Source organism: Salvelinus alpinus, chromosome 3, assembly GCF_045679555.1.
Source record: "Salvelinus alpinus chromosome 3, SLU_Salpinus.1, whole genome shotgun sequence".
Lineage (NCBI taxonomy): Eukaryota > Metazoa > Chordata > Actinopteri > Salmoniformes > Salmonidae > Salvelinus > Salvelinus alpinus.
In genome coordinates, this window is record NC_092088.1 from 92,590,823 (window position 1) to 92,601,837 (window position 11,015).

The window sequence follows — 11,015 nt, forward strand, 5'->3', positions numbered from 1 at the left end:
CTCCTTGCAACAGACTTCAGAGGATACCTCATCAGTAGTTAAAGGTCTCTGTCTTGTCTTCTACAGCCCACTGTTCACAGCCTCATGTTTATACTCTATGTAAGTACGCAACACAAGCTGAGCCAAATGGCTGTTAGGGTTATTGTGTAGCAAAATTATGCAAACGTATTCAGACCTGCAATTTGTAAATACGCAGCATCACCGTGTTGTGTAGGCTGTTGTGTTGTTGCGTAGGCTGTATATACGCTTAACATCTTGTCTGTCAGCTGTTCTATGGACTTGTCAAAGGCACTGTGTTCCTCTTATTGGGGAACGTGTGCAAGTAAGGGCTTTACTCTCTGGTCGTCCCTAATGGCTCTCTGTTCCCTTCATAGGGCTCTGGTCAATAGTAGTGCACTGTGTAGTACAGCCGGGACGTTAAACCGATCATTATCCACACCGCAATACCGATCACTTATCGTATTAAACCGATCATTATCCACACCGCAATACCGATCACTTATCGTAGGCAGTAACCTATACTAGAGAAATGTGAAGTTTGAAATGAAGTAAGTTTTCTAATATGGGTGATTTGTTAATGGGACAATTGACTGCTACAACCATCTAACTGGTAGTGATAGTAGTGGTAGTGGTGGTGGTGGTGGTGGTGGTAGTGGTAGTAGTTTAAAGGAGAATAATAGAAACTGTGGTGCAGATTAATGTTATAAACAGATTGTTCTATTTATCGGTGTCGCATCAATTCAGGCAGTTTATATGTATTTTGGTCCACATCACCCAGCTCTACCTAATAGGGAATAGGGTGCCATTTTGGACTCAGCCAATGTCTGTCTCTGTATACTGTCTGCATGGTGTCTGTTTCTCTACCCCTCTCTCTAGCTCTGGTCCTGGGCGTTAGTGAAGGAAGGCTGAGCAGTAACACCCTGGACCAGAGCTAGAGTATCTCTTCTGTCTGGAGGATTTCTGATGCTTTAAGGCAAAAGCTGAGAATGTTTTCTTATTTAACAGTTTTTCTACCGACTTTAAACAATAAAGTTTAAAACATGACACGTTTTATATTTTCATTGTATTTTCATTTGTATTGTTACTCAAATGTTGCCATTGTATTGTGAATAGTGTTAGATCAACTCTGCCCTCTTGTGGTTGAAATGGTCTGTGTTATTTCATAGTCACATGACACTAGAGTCTTTCTCTCTCTTTGTCTCTCTCAGCATTAACAAATTCATAATCTCTTGTGGACAGACTCAAGTAACGTCTGACACAATTATTCTCAATTGTTGTAGTTCCGGGTTTCCGAGATTAAGAAGTTCATTCAACTTCTCTGTGAGAAGAAAACCAGGACATCTTCCCCCCTGGATGAGTTCTGACATCTACATATTTTCCTCCCTTCATTTCTACCTCTTTCCTTTCTTCCCTCCGTCCTGTCAGAGCTGCTCCAGAGAGTCAATAAAGATAAGCTGCTCCAGAGATAAGCTGCTCCATAGTCAATAAAGATAAGCTGCTCCAGAGAGTCAATAAAGATAAGCTGATCCAGAGATAAGCTGCTCCAGAGTCAATAAAGATAAGCTGCTCCAGAGAGTCAATAAAGATAAGCTGCTCCAGAGAGTCAATAAAGATAAGCTGCTCCAGAGAGTCAATAAAGATAAGCTGCTCCAGAGAGTCAATAAAGATAATCTGCTCCAGAGAGTCAATAAAGATAAGCTGCTCCAGAGAGTCAATAAAGATAAGCTGCTCCAGAGAGTCATTAATGATAAGCTGCTCCAGAGAGTCAATAAAGATACTACTAAAGTCTCCGTCCTGTCAGAGTGGATGTCAGGTGTGATGTGTCCGTGTGTGTCAGGGTGGATGCCAGTGTCTTGTGATGTCAGAGTTGTGTGTGTCAGTGTCTTGTGATGTCAGAGTTGTGTGTGTCTTGTGATGTCAGAGTTGTGTGATGTCAGTGTCTTGTGATGTCAGAGTTGTGTGTGTCTTGTGATGTCAGTGTCTTGTGATGTCAGAGTTGTGTGATGTCAGAGTTGTGTGTGTCTTGTGATGTCAGTGTCTTGTGATGTCAGGCTATGTGGAAGTGTTTTGAAGAGGGTTCTCTGTATTGAATGTGTGTCTGTGTGAGAGAGGAGGGTTGTTAGTGATTTATTCTGATGGAGCAGGAGAGATGCTTCTGAATTAGTCCAGATCAGAGCTTCTTCTTCACTTTGATCCGAGTGCAGGGGCTGAGACCGTGTCTATGCTTGTCTTGATTTTCTCCACGGTGAATCTAACATGCTACTGTATAAGAACAATGGACGTGTTCTATTATTACTATACCAGGACTAGAATATCACACAGCTTTATCCAATCGCTGTAGTGTGCAGTGATGTGTAAAATACAGAAGTCAAGCTACACTAATGGGCTGCTGATGCATATATCACATCCCTGTTGGTTTAATGGTTTGTGTTATTATTAAAACTCTCCTATCAGACCTGCAGACCAGAGAGAAGGTGCTGTTGCAGAGTTATTAAATGTGTCATATTCATTTATTGTTACTGTAATGTTTTTGCACATCTGTGCAGTTTTTCCCCATCAGCAGTGACAATCTCGAAGTGTCCCAAGTGGCACCCTATTCCCTATGTAGTGCACTACATTTGACCAGGGCCCATAGGGTTCTGCTGAAATGTAGTGCACTATAGAGGGGATAGGGTACCATTTGGGATGCCCATCTATATCAAGGCAATCACAAAGAACTAGTCTTCTACACACGTCAGGAGTGAAAGATAAGCATTCAGGAGTGGGTGACATTGTTAGGTAGTGTGTGTGTGTGTGTGTGTGTGTGTGTGTGTGTGTGTGTGTGTGTGTGTGTGTGTGTGTGTGTGTGTGTGTGTGTGTGTGTGTGTGTGTGTGTGTGTGTGTGTGTGTGTGTGTGTGTGTGTGTGTGTGTGTGTGTGTGTGTGTGTGTGTGTGTGTGTGTGTGTGTGTGTGTCTGGAATCTATCAGAGAGCAGGGGAGTCAGAGTCCCAACGGTTCAGTCTCTCTGGAGAGGAATGGGACCTCTGCTTTGATTCAGTCTCTCTGGAGAGGAATGGGACCTCTGCTTTGATTCAGTCTCTCTGGAGAGGAATGGGACCTCTGCTTTGATTCAGTCTCTCTGGAGAGGAATGGGACCTCTGCTTTGATTCAGTCTATCTGGAGAGGAATGGGACCTCTGATATGATTCAGTCTCTCTGGAGAGGAATGGGACCTCTGTTTTGATTTGTGATAAACTCAAAGCTACCATGTCAACTGGAGACGACCTTCTCTCATCACAACAATGCTGAGGGTTTAATATCACATTGATCAGCAGAGTATCTGTTATATCTGTCTGATAGACGATCAGCAGGGTATCTGTTGTATCTGTCTGATAGATGATCAGCAGAGTATCTGTTATATCTGTCTGATAGATGATCAGCAGGGTATCTGTCTGATAGATGATCAGCAGAGTATCTGTTATATCTGTCTGATAGATGATCAGCAGGGTATCTGTTAAATCTGTCTGATAGATGATCAGCAGAGTATCTGTTATATCTGTCTGATAGATGATCAGCAGGGTATCTGTTAAATCTGTCTGATAGATGATCAGCAGGGTATCTGTTAAATCTGTCTGATAGATGATCAGCAGGGTATCTGTTATATCTGTCTGATAGATGATCAGCAGGGTATCTGTTATATTTGTCTGATAGATGATCAGCAGGGTATCTGTTATATCTGTCTGATAGATGATCAGCAGGGTATCTGTCTGATAGATGATCAGCAGAGTATCTGTTATATCTGTCTGATAGATGATCAGCAGGGTATCTGTTATCTGTCTGATAGATGATCAGCAGGGTATCTGTTATATCTGTCTGATAGACGATCAGCAGAGTATCTGTTATATCTGTCTGATAGATGATCAGCAGAGGATCTGTTATATCTGTCTGATATATGATCAGCAGGGTGTCTGTTATATCTGTCTGATAGGTGATCAGCAGGGTATCTGTTATATCTGTCTGATAGAGGAACGTAAAGACCATGATGATCCAGTCTCAGCCAGAGCAGAAAGGACTGAGAAACAGGGATGCAGGATTTCTCAATGTGTCCTCTGCAGGCAAGGATTTGCACACTGCACACACACAGAACCAGGAAGTTTCGTATTACCCTTGTGGAGGCCACTCCTCTTCCTCTGCACAAACAAAGAAATCGAAAGTTATCTCTGATACTCCTCTACACCGTTTGTTAGTGAGTGTCAAAATGGCAGAGGCATTTTTTGAAGATCGGGATTCATTTTGCTGTTCAATCTGTCTGGATCTACTGAAGGATCCAGTGGCTACTTCCTGTGGACACAGCTACTGTATGGGCTGTATTGAGGGCTGCTGGGATCAGGACGACCTGAAAGGTGTTTACAGCTGCCCAGAGTGCCGACAGACCTTTGTCCAAAGGCCTGTTCTGAACAGAAACACGTTGCTGGCTAAAGTGGTGGAGAAACTGAAACATACTGCTCCTCCTGCTTCTCCTCCTGCTTCTCCCCCTGCTGCTCCTCGTGCTGCTCCTCCTGCTCACTGTTATGCTGGACCTGGAGATGTGGAGTGTGATTTCTGCACTGGGAGAAAACACAAAGCCCTCATGTCCTGTCTGGTGTGTCTGGTCTCTTACTGTGAGACTCATCTCCAGCCTCACTATAATTTCCCTGCCTTAAAGAAGCACATGCTGGTCAAAGCCTCCACACAACTACAGGAGAAGATCTGCTCTCAACATGACAAACTGCTGGAGGTTTACTGTCGTACCGATCAGCAGTGCATCTGTTATCTGTGTACCATGGATGAACATAAAGGCCATGATACAGTCTCAGCTGCAGCAGAGAGGACTGAGAAACAGAAGCAGGTGGGGGAGAAGCAACAGAAATCTCAGCAGAGAATCCAGGAGAGAGAGAAGGAGATGCAGGAGCTGAGACAGGCTGTGGACTCTCTGAAGCTCTCTGCACAGGCAGCCGTGGACGACAGCGAGAGGATCTTTGCTGAGCTGATCCGCACCATGAAGAAAAGGTGCTCTGAGGTGAAGGAGCTGATCAGAGCCCAGGAGAAGGCTGAAGTGAGTCAGGCTGAAGGCCTCCTGGAGCGACTAAAGCAGGAGGTGGCTGAGCTGAGGAGGAGAGATGCTGAGCTGGAGCAGTTCTCTCACACAGAGGACAACATCCACTTCCTCCAAAGGTTCAAAGACCACAGTACCCCCCCTGTTTCTGAAGAGATGCCTGCCATCATCCTTAACCAAAGTCATGATTTTAAGATGGTGATGACCTCTGACCTCCAGAAACAGCTGATGCTCTGCTGTAAGAAGGGAGTAGTGGAGATATCAGCAGCAGTGAAAGCTGTCCACATACTGCAGTCAGCAAAGCCAAGCACCAGAGCAGCAGCACCTGGACCACAGAATAGCAAAGTATTTATAAGAAAGCTCTTTTAGGGATTTATGTGTTCATTGTCACAAGGGAAAAATGTGGCATGGCCGCATGGGTAAATGTTATATTAAGTAGCGAGTTGATAATTGTCACGTTCCTGACCTTATTTTCCTTTGTTTAGCTTTGTTTAGTTGGTCAGGACGTGAGCTGGGTGGGCAGTCTATGTTATGTGTTTCTATGTTTAGGTTCATTGGTAATTAGCCTTATATGGTTCTCAATCAGGGACAGGTGTTTTACGTTTCCTCTGATTGAGAACCATATAAAGGTAGGTTGTTCACACCGTTTGTTTGTGGGTGATTGTCTTCTGTGTCAGTGTTTGTACCACACGGGACTGTTTCGTTTGTCTAGTCTGTTCGTGCGTTCTTCGTTATATGTAAGTTCTCATGTTCAGGTCGGTCTACGTCGTTTGTTGTTTTGTATAGTTTGTCAGTGTTCTTCGTTTCGTTTTCTTTAAAATAAATCAAACATGTATTCTCCAAAAGCTGCGTTTCGGTCCGATCCCTGCTCCTCCTCAGACGAGGAGGAGAACAATCGTTACAATAATACTATTCTCATCTTGTAGATAAACTGTGTGTCCTTAAAAGGAGCGAGGAGAGAGTGTGTGTTTGTTGTGTGTCACAGTATCTGTATATTCTGAAATTACATGTGACGTCACACACACCTTACCTCCACTCACACACTCACCATCTAAAGTAGACTTAAAGCCAGTGGTGTAGTTGTTTTGGGTATCTATACTTTATTTTACTATTTATTTTCTTGATAACTTTTACTTTTACTTAACTACATTCCTAAATAAAATAATGTACTTTTTACTCCATACATTTTCCCTGACACCCAAAAGTACTCGTTACATTTAGAATGCTTAGCAGGACAGGAACAAGGTCCAATTCACGCCCTTATCAAGAGAACAGCCCTGGTCATCCTTACTGCCTCTGATCTGGTGGACTCAATAAACACAAATGCTTAGTTTGTAAATAATGTCTGAGTGTTGGAGTGTGCCCCTGGCTATCTGTAAATAAAAATAATTTAAAAAAATGAAATGGTGCCGTCTGGTTTGCTTTAAATAAGTAATTTGGAATTATTTATACTTTTACTTTTCATACTTAAGTATATTTAAAACCAAATACTTTTAGACTTTTACTCAAGTACTATTTGACTGGATGACTTTTACTTGAGTCATTTTCTATTAAGGATCTTTACTTTTACTCAAGTATGACATTTGGGAACTTTTTCCACCGCAGGTTAAAGCACTAACTACTGTTTGTTTTTGCTGACCAACTGCTTGGGCAGGCCTTATTTCCACTGACCAGGGCTTATCTTTATGTTCCCAGGACTCTGCACACTCTCCCCTTCTCCTGCCACTGCTCAGGCCATTATCAGTGTAGGTTTACCGGATCACTAGCTCTGCATTACCTTGTGACTGCAGTATAACTGCCTTCAGCCTGCGGAGATTCTCAAAGACCTTGAGTCGTCAGAGTGGAAATAGATTTCTGCAGAATGTGCACTGTGGACATGGACTGTGTTCAGCAGGACTCAATTGTGTGAAACGTTTGATTCAACTGAAACTGTGAAACGATGCTGTTCTGAATGAACAGTTCAAGGAAATTGTGACTTCGTTGCTCTACACAACTTTTGGATTTAAAATGGTCCCACCTGTATTTAACAGACCACACCCACCTAACAGGGGTCAACAAAAGGCTCTGACGGTCTTCTCCCTTCAAAGCCCAGGAGTAGAAACCAACAAGCCCAAACTGATGTGATGTAGTCGTTGGAGAGGTGTGTGAGCACATGGTTGTGCTTCCCGCATGCGTGAGTTAGAGCCTCTGTGTGTTCTGATACTCTGCTCTGATTGGTTAGACAGAAATCACATAGCTGTCAATCTGTCTGTAGTTTTGAATGAGTGTTGAATACACACACACACACACACACACACCTGTTTGCCGTATAGACACACACACAAAACACCTCTGTCTGGCCCATAGACACACACACAAAACACCTCTGTCTGGCCCATAGACACACACACAAAACACCTCTGTCTGGCCCATAGACACACACACAAAACACCTCTGTCTGGCCCATAGACACACACACAAAACACCTCTGTCTGGCCCATAGACACACACACAAAACACCTCTGTCTGGCCCATAGACACACACACAAAACACCTCTGTCTGGCCCATAGACACACACACAAAACACCTCTGTCTGGCCCATAGACACACACATAAAACACCTCTGTCTGGCCCATAGACATCCAAACAGACACTCTCTCTCCTTGCAACAGACTTCAAAGGATACCTCATCAGTAGTTAAAGGTGTCTGTCTTGTCTTCTACAGCCCACTGAACACAGCCTCATGTTTATACTCTATGTAAGTACGCAACACAAGCTGAGCCAAATGGCTGGTAGGGTTTATTGTGTAGCAAAATTATGCAAACTTATTCAGACCTGCAAATTTATAATTACGCAGCATCACCGTGTTGTGTAGCCTGTTGTGTTGTTGCGTAGGCTGTATATTACTCTAACATCTTGTCTGTCAGCTGTTCTATGGACTTGTCAAAGGCACTGTGTTCCTCTTATTGGGGATCGTGTGCAAGTAAGGGCTTTACTCTCTGGTCGTCCCTAATGGCTCTCTGTTTCCTTCATAGGGCTCTGGTCAATAGTAGTGCACTGTGTAGTACAGCCGGGACGTTAAACCGATCACTTATCGTAGGCAGTAACCTATACTAGAGAAATGTGAAGTTTGAAATGAAGTAAGTTTGCTAATATGGGTGATTTGTTAATGGGACAATTGACTGCTAGAACCATCTAACTAGTAGTAGTAGTAGTAGTAGTAGTAGTAGTAGTAGTAGTAGTAGTAGTAGTAGTAGTAGTAGTAGTAGTAGTAGTAGTAGTAGTAGTAGTAGTAGTAGTAGTGGTAGTGGTAGTGGTAGTGGTAATGGTAGTAGTAGTAGTAGTAGTGGTAGTGGTAATGGTAGTAGTAGTAGTAGTAGTGGTAGTGGTAGTAGTTGTAGTAGTAGTGGTGGTGGTATTAGTAGTAGTAGTGGTATTAGTGGTAGTAGTAGTAGTAGTGGTGGTGGTAGTAGTGGTATTAGTGGTAGTAGTAGTAGTAGTGGTGGTAGTAGTAGTGGTGGTGGTAGTAGTGGTATTAGTGGTAGTAGTAGTAGTGGTGGTAGTAGTGGTAGTGGTAGTAGTAGTGGTAGTGGTAGTAGTAGTGGTAGTAGTAGTAGTTTAAAGGAGAATAATAGAAACTGTGGTACAGATTGTTCTATTTATCGGTGTCGCATCAATTCAGGCAATTTATCACCATTAGTATTTTGGTCCACATCACCCAGCTCTACTATATAGGGAATAGGGTGCCATTTTGGACTCAGCCAATGTCTGTCTCTGTATACTGTCTCTGTTTCTCTACCCCTCTTTCTAGCTCTGGTCCTGGGCGTTAGTGAAGGAAGGCTGAGCAGTAACACCCTGGACCAGAGCTAGAGTTTCTCTTCTGTCTGGAGGATTTCTGATGCTTTAAGGCAAAAGCTGAGAATGTTTTCTTATTTAACAGTTTTTCTACCGACTTTAAACAATAAAGTTTAAAACATGACACGTTTTATATTTTCATTGTATTTTCATTTGTATTGTTACTCAAATGTTGCCATTGTATTGTGAATAGTGTTAGATCAACTCTGTCCTCTTGTGGTTGAAATGGTCTGTGTTATTTCATAGTCACATGATACTAGAGTCTTTGTCTCTCTCAGCATGAATAAATTCATAATCTCTTGTGGACAGACTCAAGTAACGCCTGACACAATTATTCTCAATTGTTGTAGTTCTGGATTTCTGAGATTAACAAGTTCATTCAACTTCTCTGTGAGAAGAAAACCAGGACATCTTCCCCCCTGGATGAGTTCTGACATCTACATCCTTTCTTCCCTTCATTTCTACCTCTTTCCGTTCTTCCCTCCGTCCTGTCAGAGCTGCTCCAGAGAGTCAATAATGATAAGCTGCTCCAGAGAGTCAATAAAGATAAGCTGCTCCAGAGAGTCAATAAAGATAAGCTGCTCCGGAGAGTCAATAAAGATAAGCTGCTCCAGAGAGTCAATAAAGATAAGCTGTTCCAGAGAGTCAATAAAGATAAGCTGCTCCAGAGAGTCGATAAAGATAAGCTGCTCCAGAGAGTCGATAAAGATAAGCTGCTCCAGAGAGTCAATAAAGATAAGCTGCTCCAGAGAGTCAATAAAGATAAGCTGCTCCAGAGAGTCAATAAAGATACTACTAAAGCCTCTGTCTTGTCAGAGTGAATGTCCGTGTCTTGTGATGTCAGAGTTGTGTGTGTCTTGTGATGTCAGTGTCTTGTGATGTCAGTGTCTTGTGATGTCAGAGTTGTGTGTGTCAGTGTCTTGTGATGTCAGAGTTGTGTGTGTCAGTGTCTTGTGATGTCAGAGTTGTGTGATGTCAGTGTCTTGTGATGTCAGAGTTGTGTGTGTCAGTGTCTTGTGATGTCAGTGTCTTGTGATGTCAGAGTTGTGTGTGTCAGTGTCTTGTGATGTCAGTGTCTTGTGATGTCAGTGTCTTGTGATGTCAGAGTTGTGTGTGTCTTGTGATGTCAGTGTCTTGTGATGTCAGGCTTTGTGGAAGTGTTTTGAAGAGGGTTCTCTGTATTGAATGTGTGTCTGTGTGAGAGAGGAGGGTTGTTAGTGATTTATTCTGATGGAGCAGGAGAGATGCTTCTGAATTAGTCCAGATCAGAGCTTCTTCTTCACTTTGATCCGAGTGCAGGGGCTGAGACCGTGTCTATACATGTCTTGATTTTCTCCACGGTGAATCTAACATGCTACTGTATAAGAACAATGGACGTGTTCTATTATTACTATACCAGGACTAGAATATCACACACCTTTATCCAATCGCTGTAGTGTGCAGTGATGTGTAAAATACAGAAGTCAAGCTACACTAATGGGCTGCTGATGCATATATCACATCCCTGTTGGTTTAATGGTTTGTGTTATTATTAAAACTCTCCTATCAGACCTGCAGACCAGAGAGAAGGTGCTGTTGCAGAGTTATTAAATGTGTCATATTCATTTATTGTTACTGTAATGTTTTTGCACATCCGTGTAGTTTTTCCCCTCAGCAGTCACCGTCTCTGGATGTGTCCCAAGTGGCACCCTATTCCCTATGTAGTGCACTACTTTTGACCAGGGCCATAGGGTTCTGCTGAAATGTAGTGCACTATATAGGGGATAGGGTACCATTTGGGATGCCCCTCTATCTCCAGCCAATCACAAAGAACTAGTCTTCTACACACGTCAGGAGGGAAAGATAAGCATTCAGGAGTGGGTGACATTGTTAGGTGATGTGTGTGCGTGTGTGTGTGTGTGTGTGTGTGTGTGTGTGTGTGTGTGTGTGTGTGTGTGTGTGTGTGTGTGTGTGTGTGTGTGTGTGTGTGTGTGTGTGTGTGTGTGTGTGTGTGTGTGTGTGTGTGTGTGTGTGTGTGTGTGTGTGTGTGTGTGTGTGTGTGTGTGTGTGTGAGAGAGCGATCAGGCAGGTTTGTTTTTGTTTTTGTGTGGGATGTCTAAGTGGGATA

At 43.0% G+C, this 11,015-nt stretch overlaps 1 protein-coding gene and 1 long non-coding RNA gene across 2 annotated transcripts; both read left to right on the forward strand.

Moving 5' to 3' along the window:
* Positions 1-111: 111 nt before the first annotated feature.
* LOC139571533 (uncharacterized) lies at positions 112-9,039 on the forward strand. The gene is made up of 2 exons (XR_011674314.1): positions 112-744; positions 8,736-9,039. It is a non-coding gene; the product is annotated as an uncharacterized lncRNA (long non-coding RNA).
* On the forward strand, positions 4,178-6,474 carry LOC139571532 (E3 ubiquitin/ISG15 ligase TRIM25-like). Its single transcript, XM_071394505.1, has one exon. It carries the CDS (start codon positions 4,237-4,239, stop codon positions 5,440-5,442), a length of 1,206 nt encoding a protein of 401 aa, XP_071250606.1. The 5' UTR covers positions 4,178-4,236; the 3' UTR covers positions 5,443-6,474.
* Positions 9,040-11,015: the final 1,976 nt, after the last annotated feature.

Bases quoted from the DNA above. Each gene is read 5' to 3' on its own strand.
- LOC139571532 (XM_071394505.1), top strand. From the start codon at position 4,237: ATGGCAGAGGCATTTTTTGAAGATCGGGATTCATTTTGCTGTTCAATC.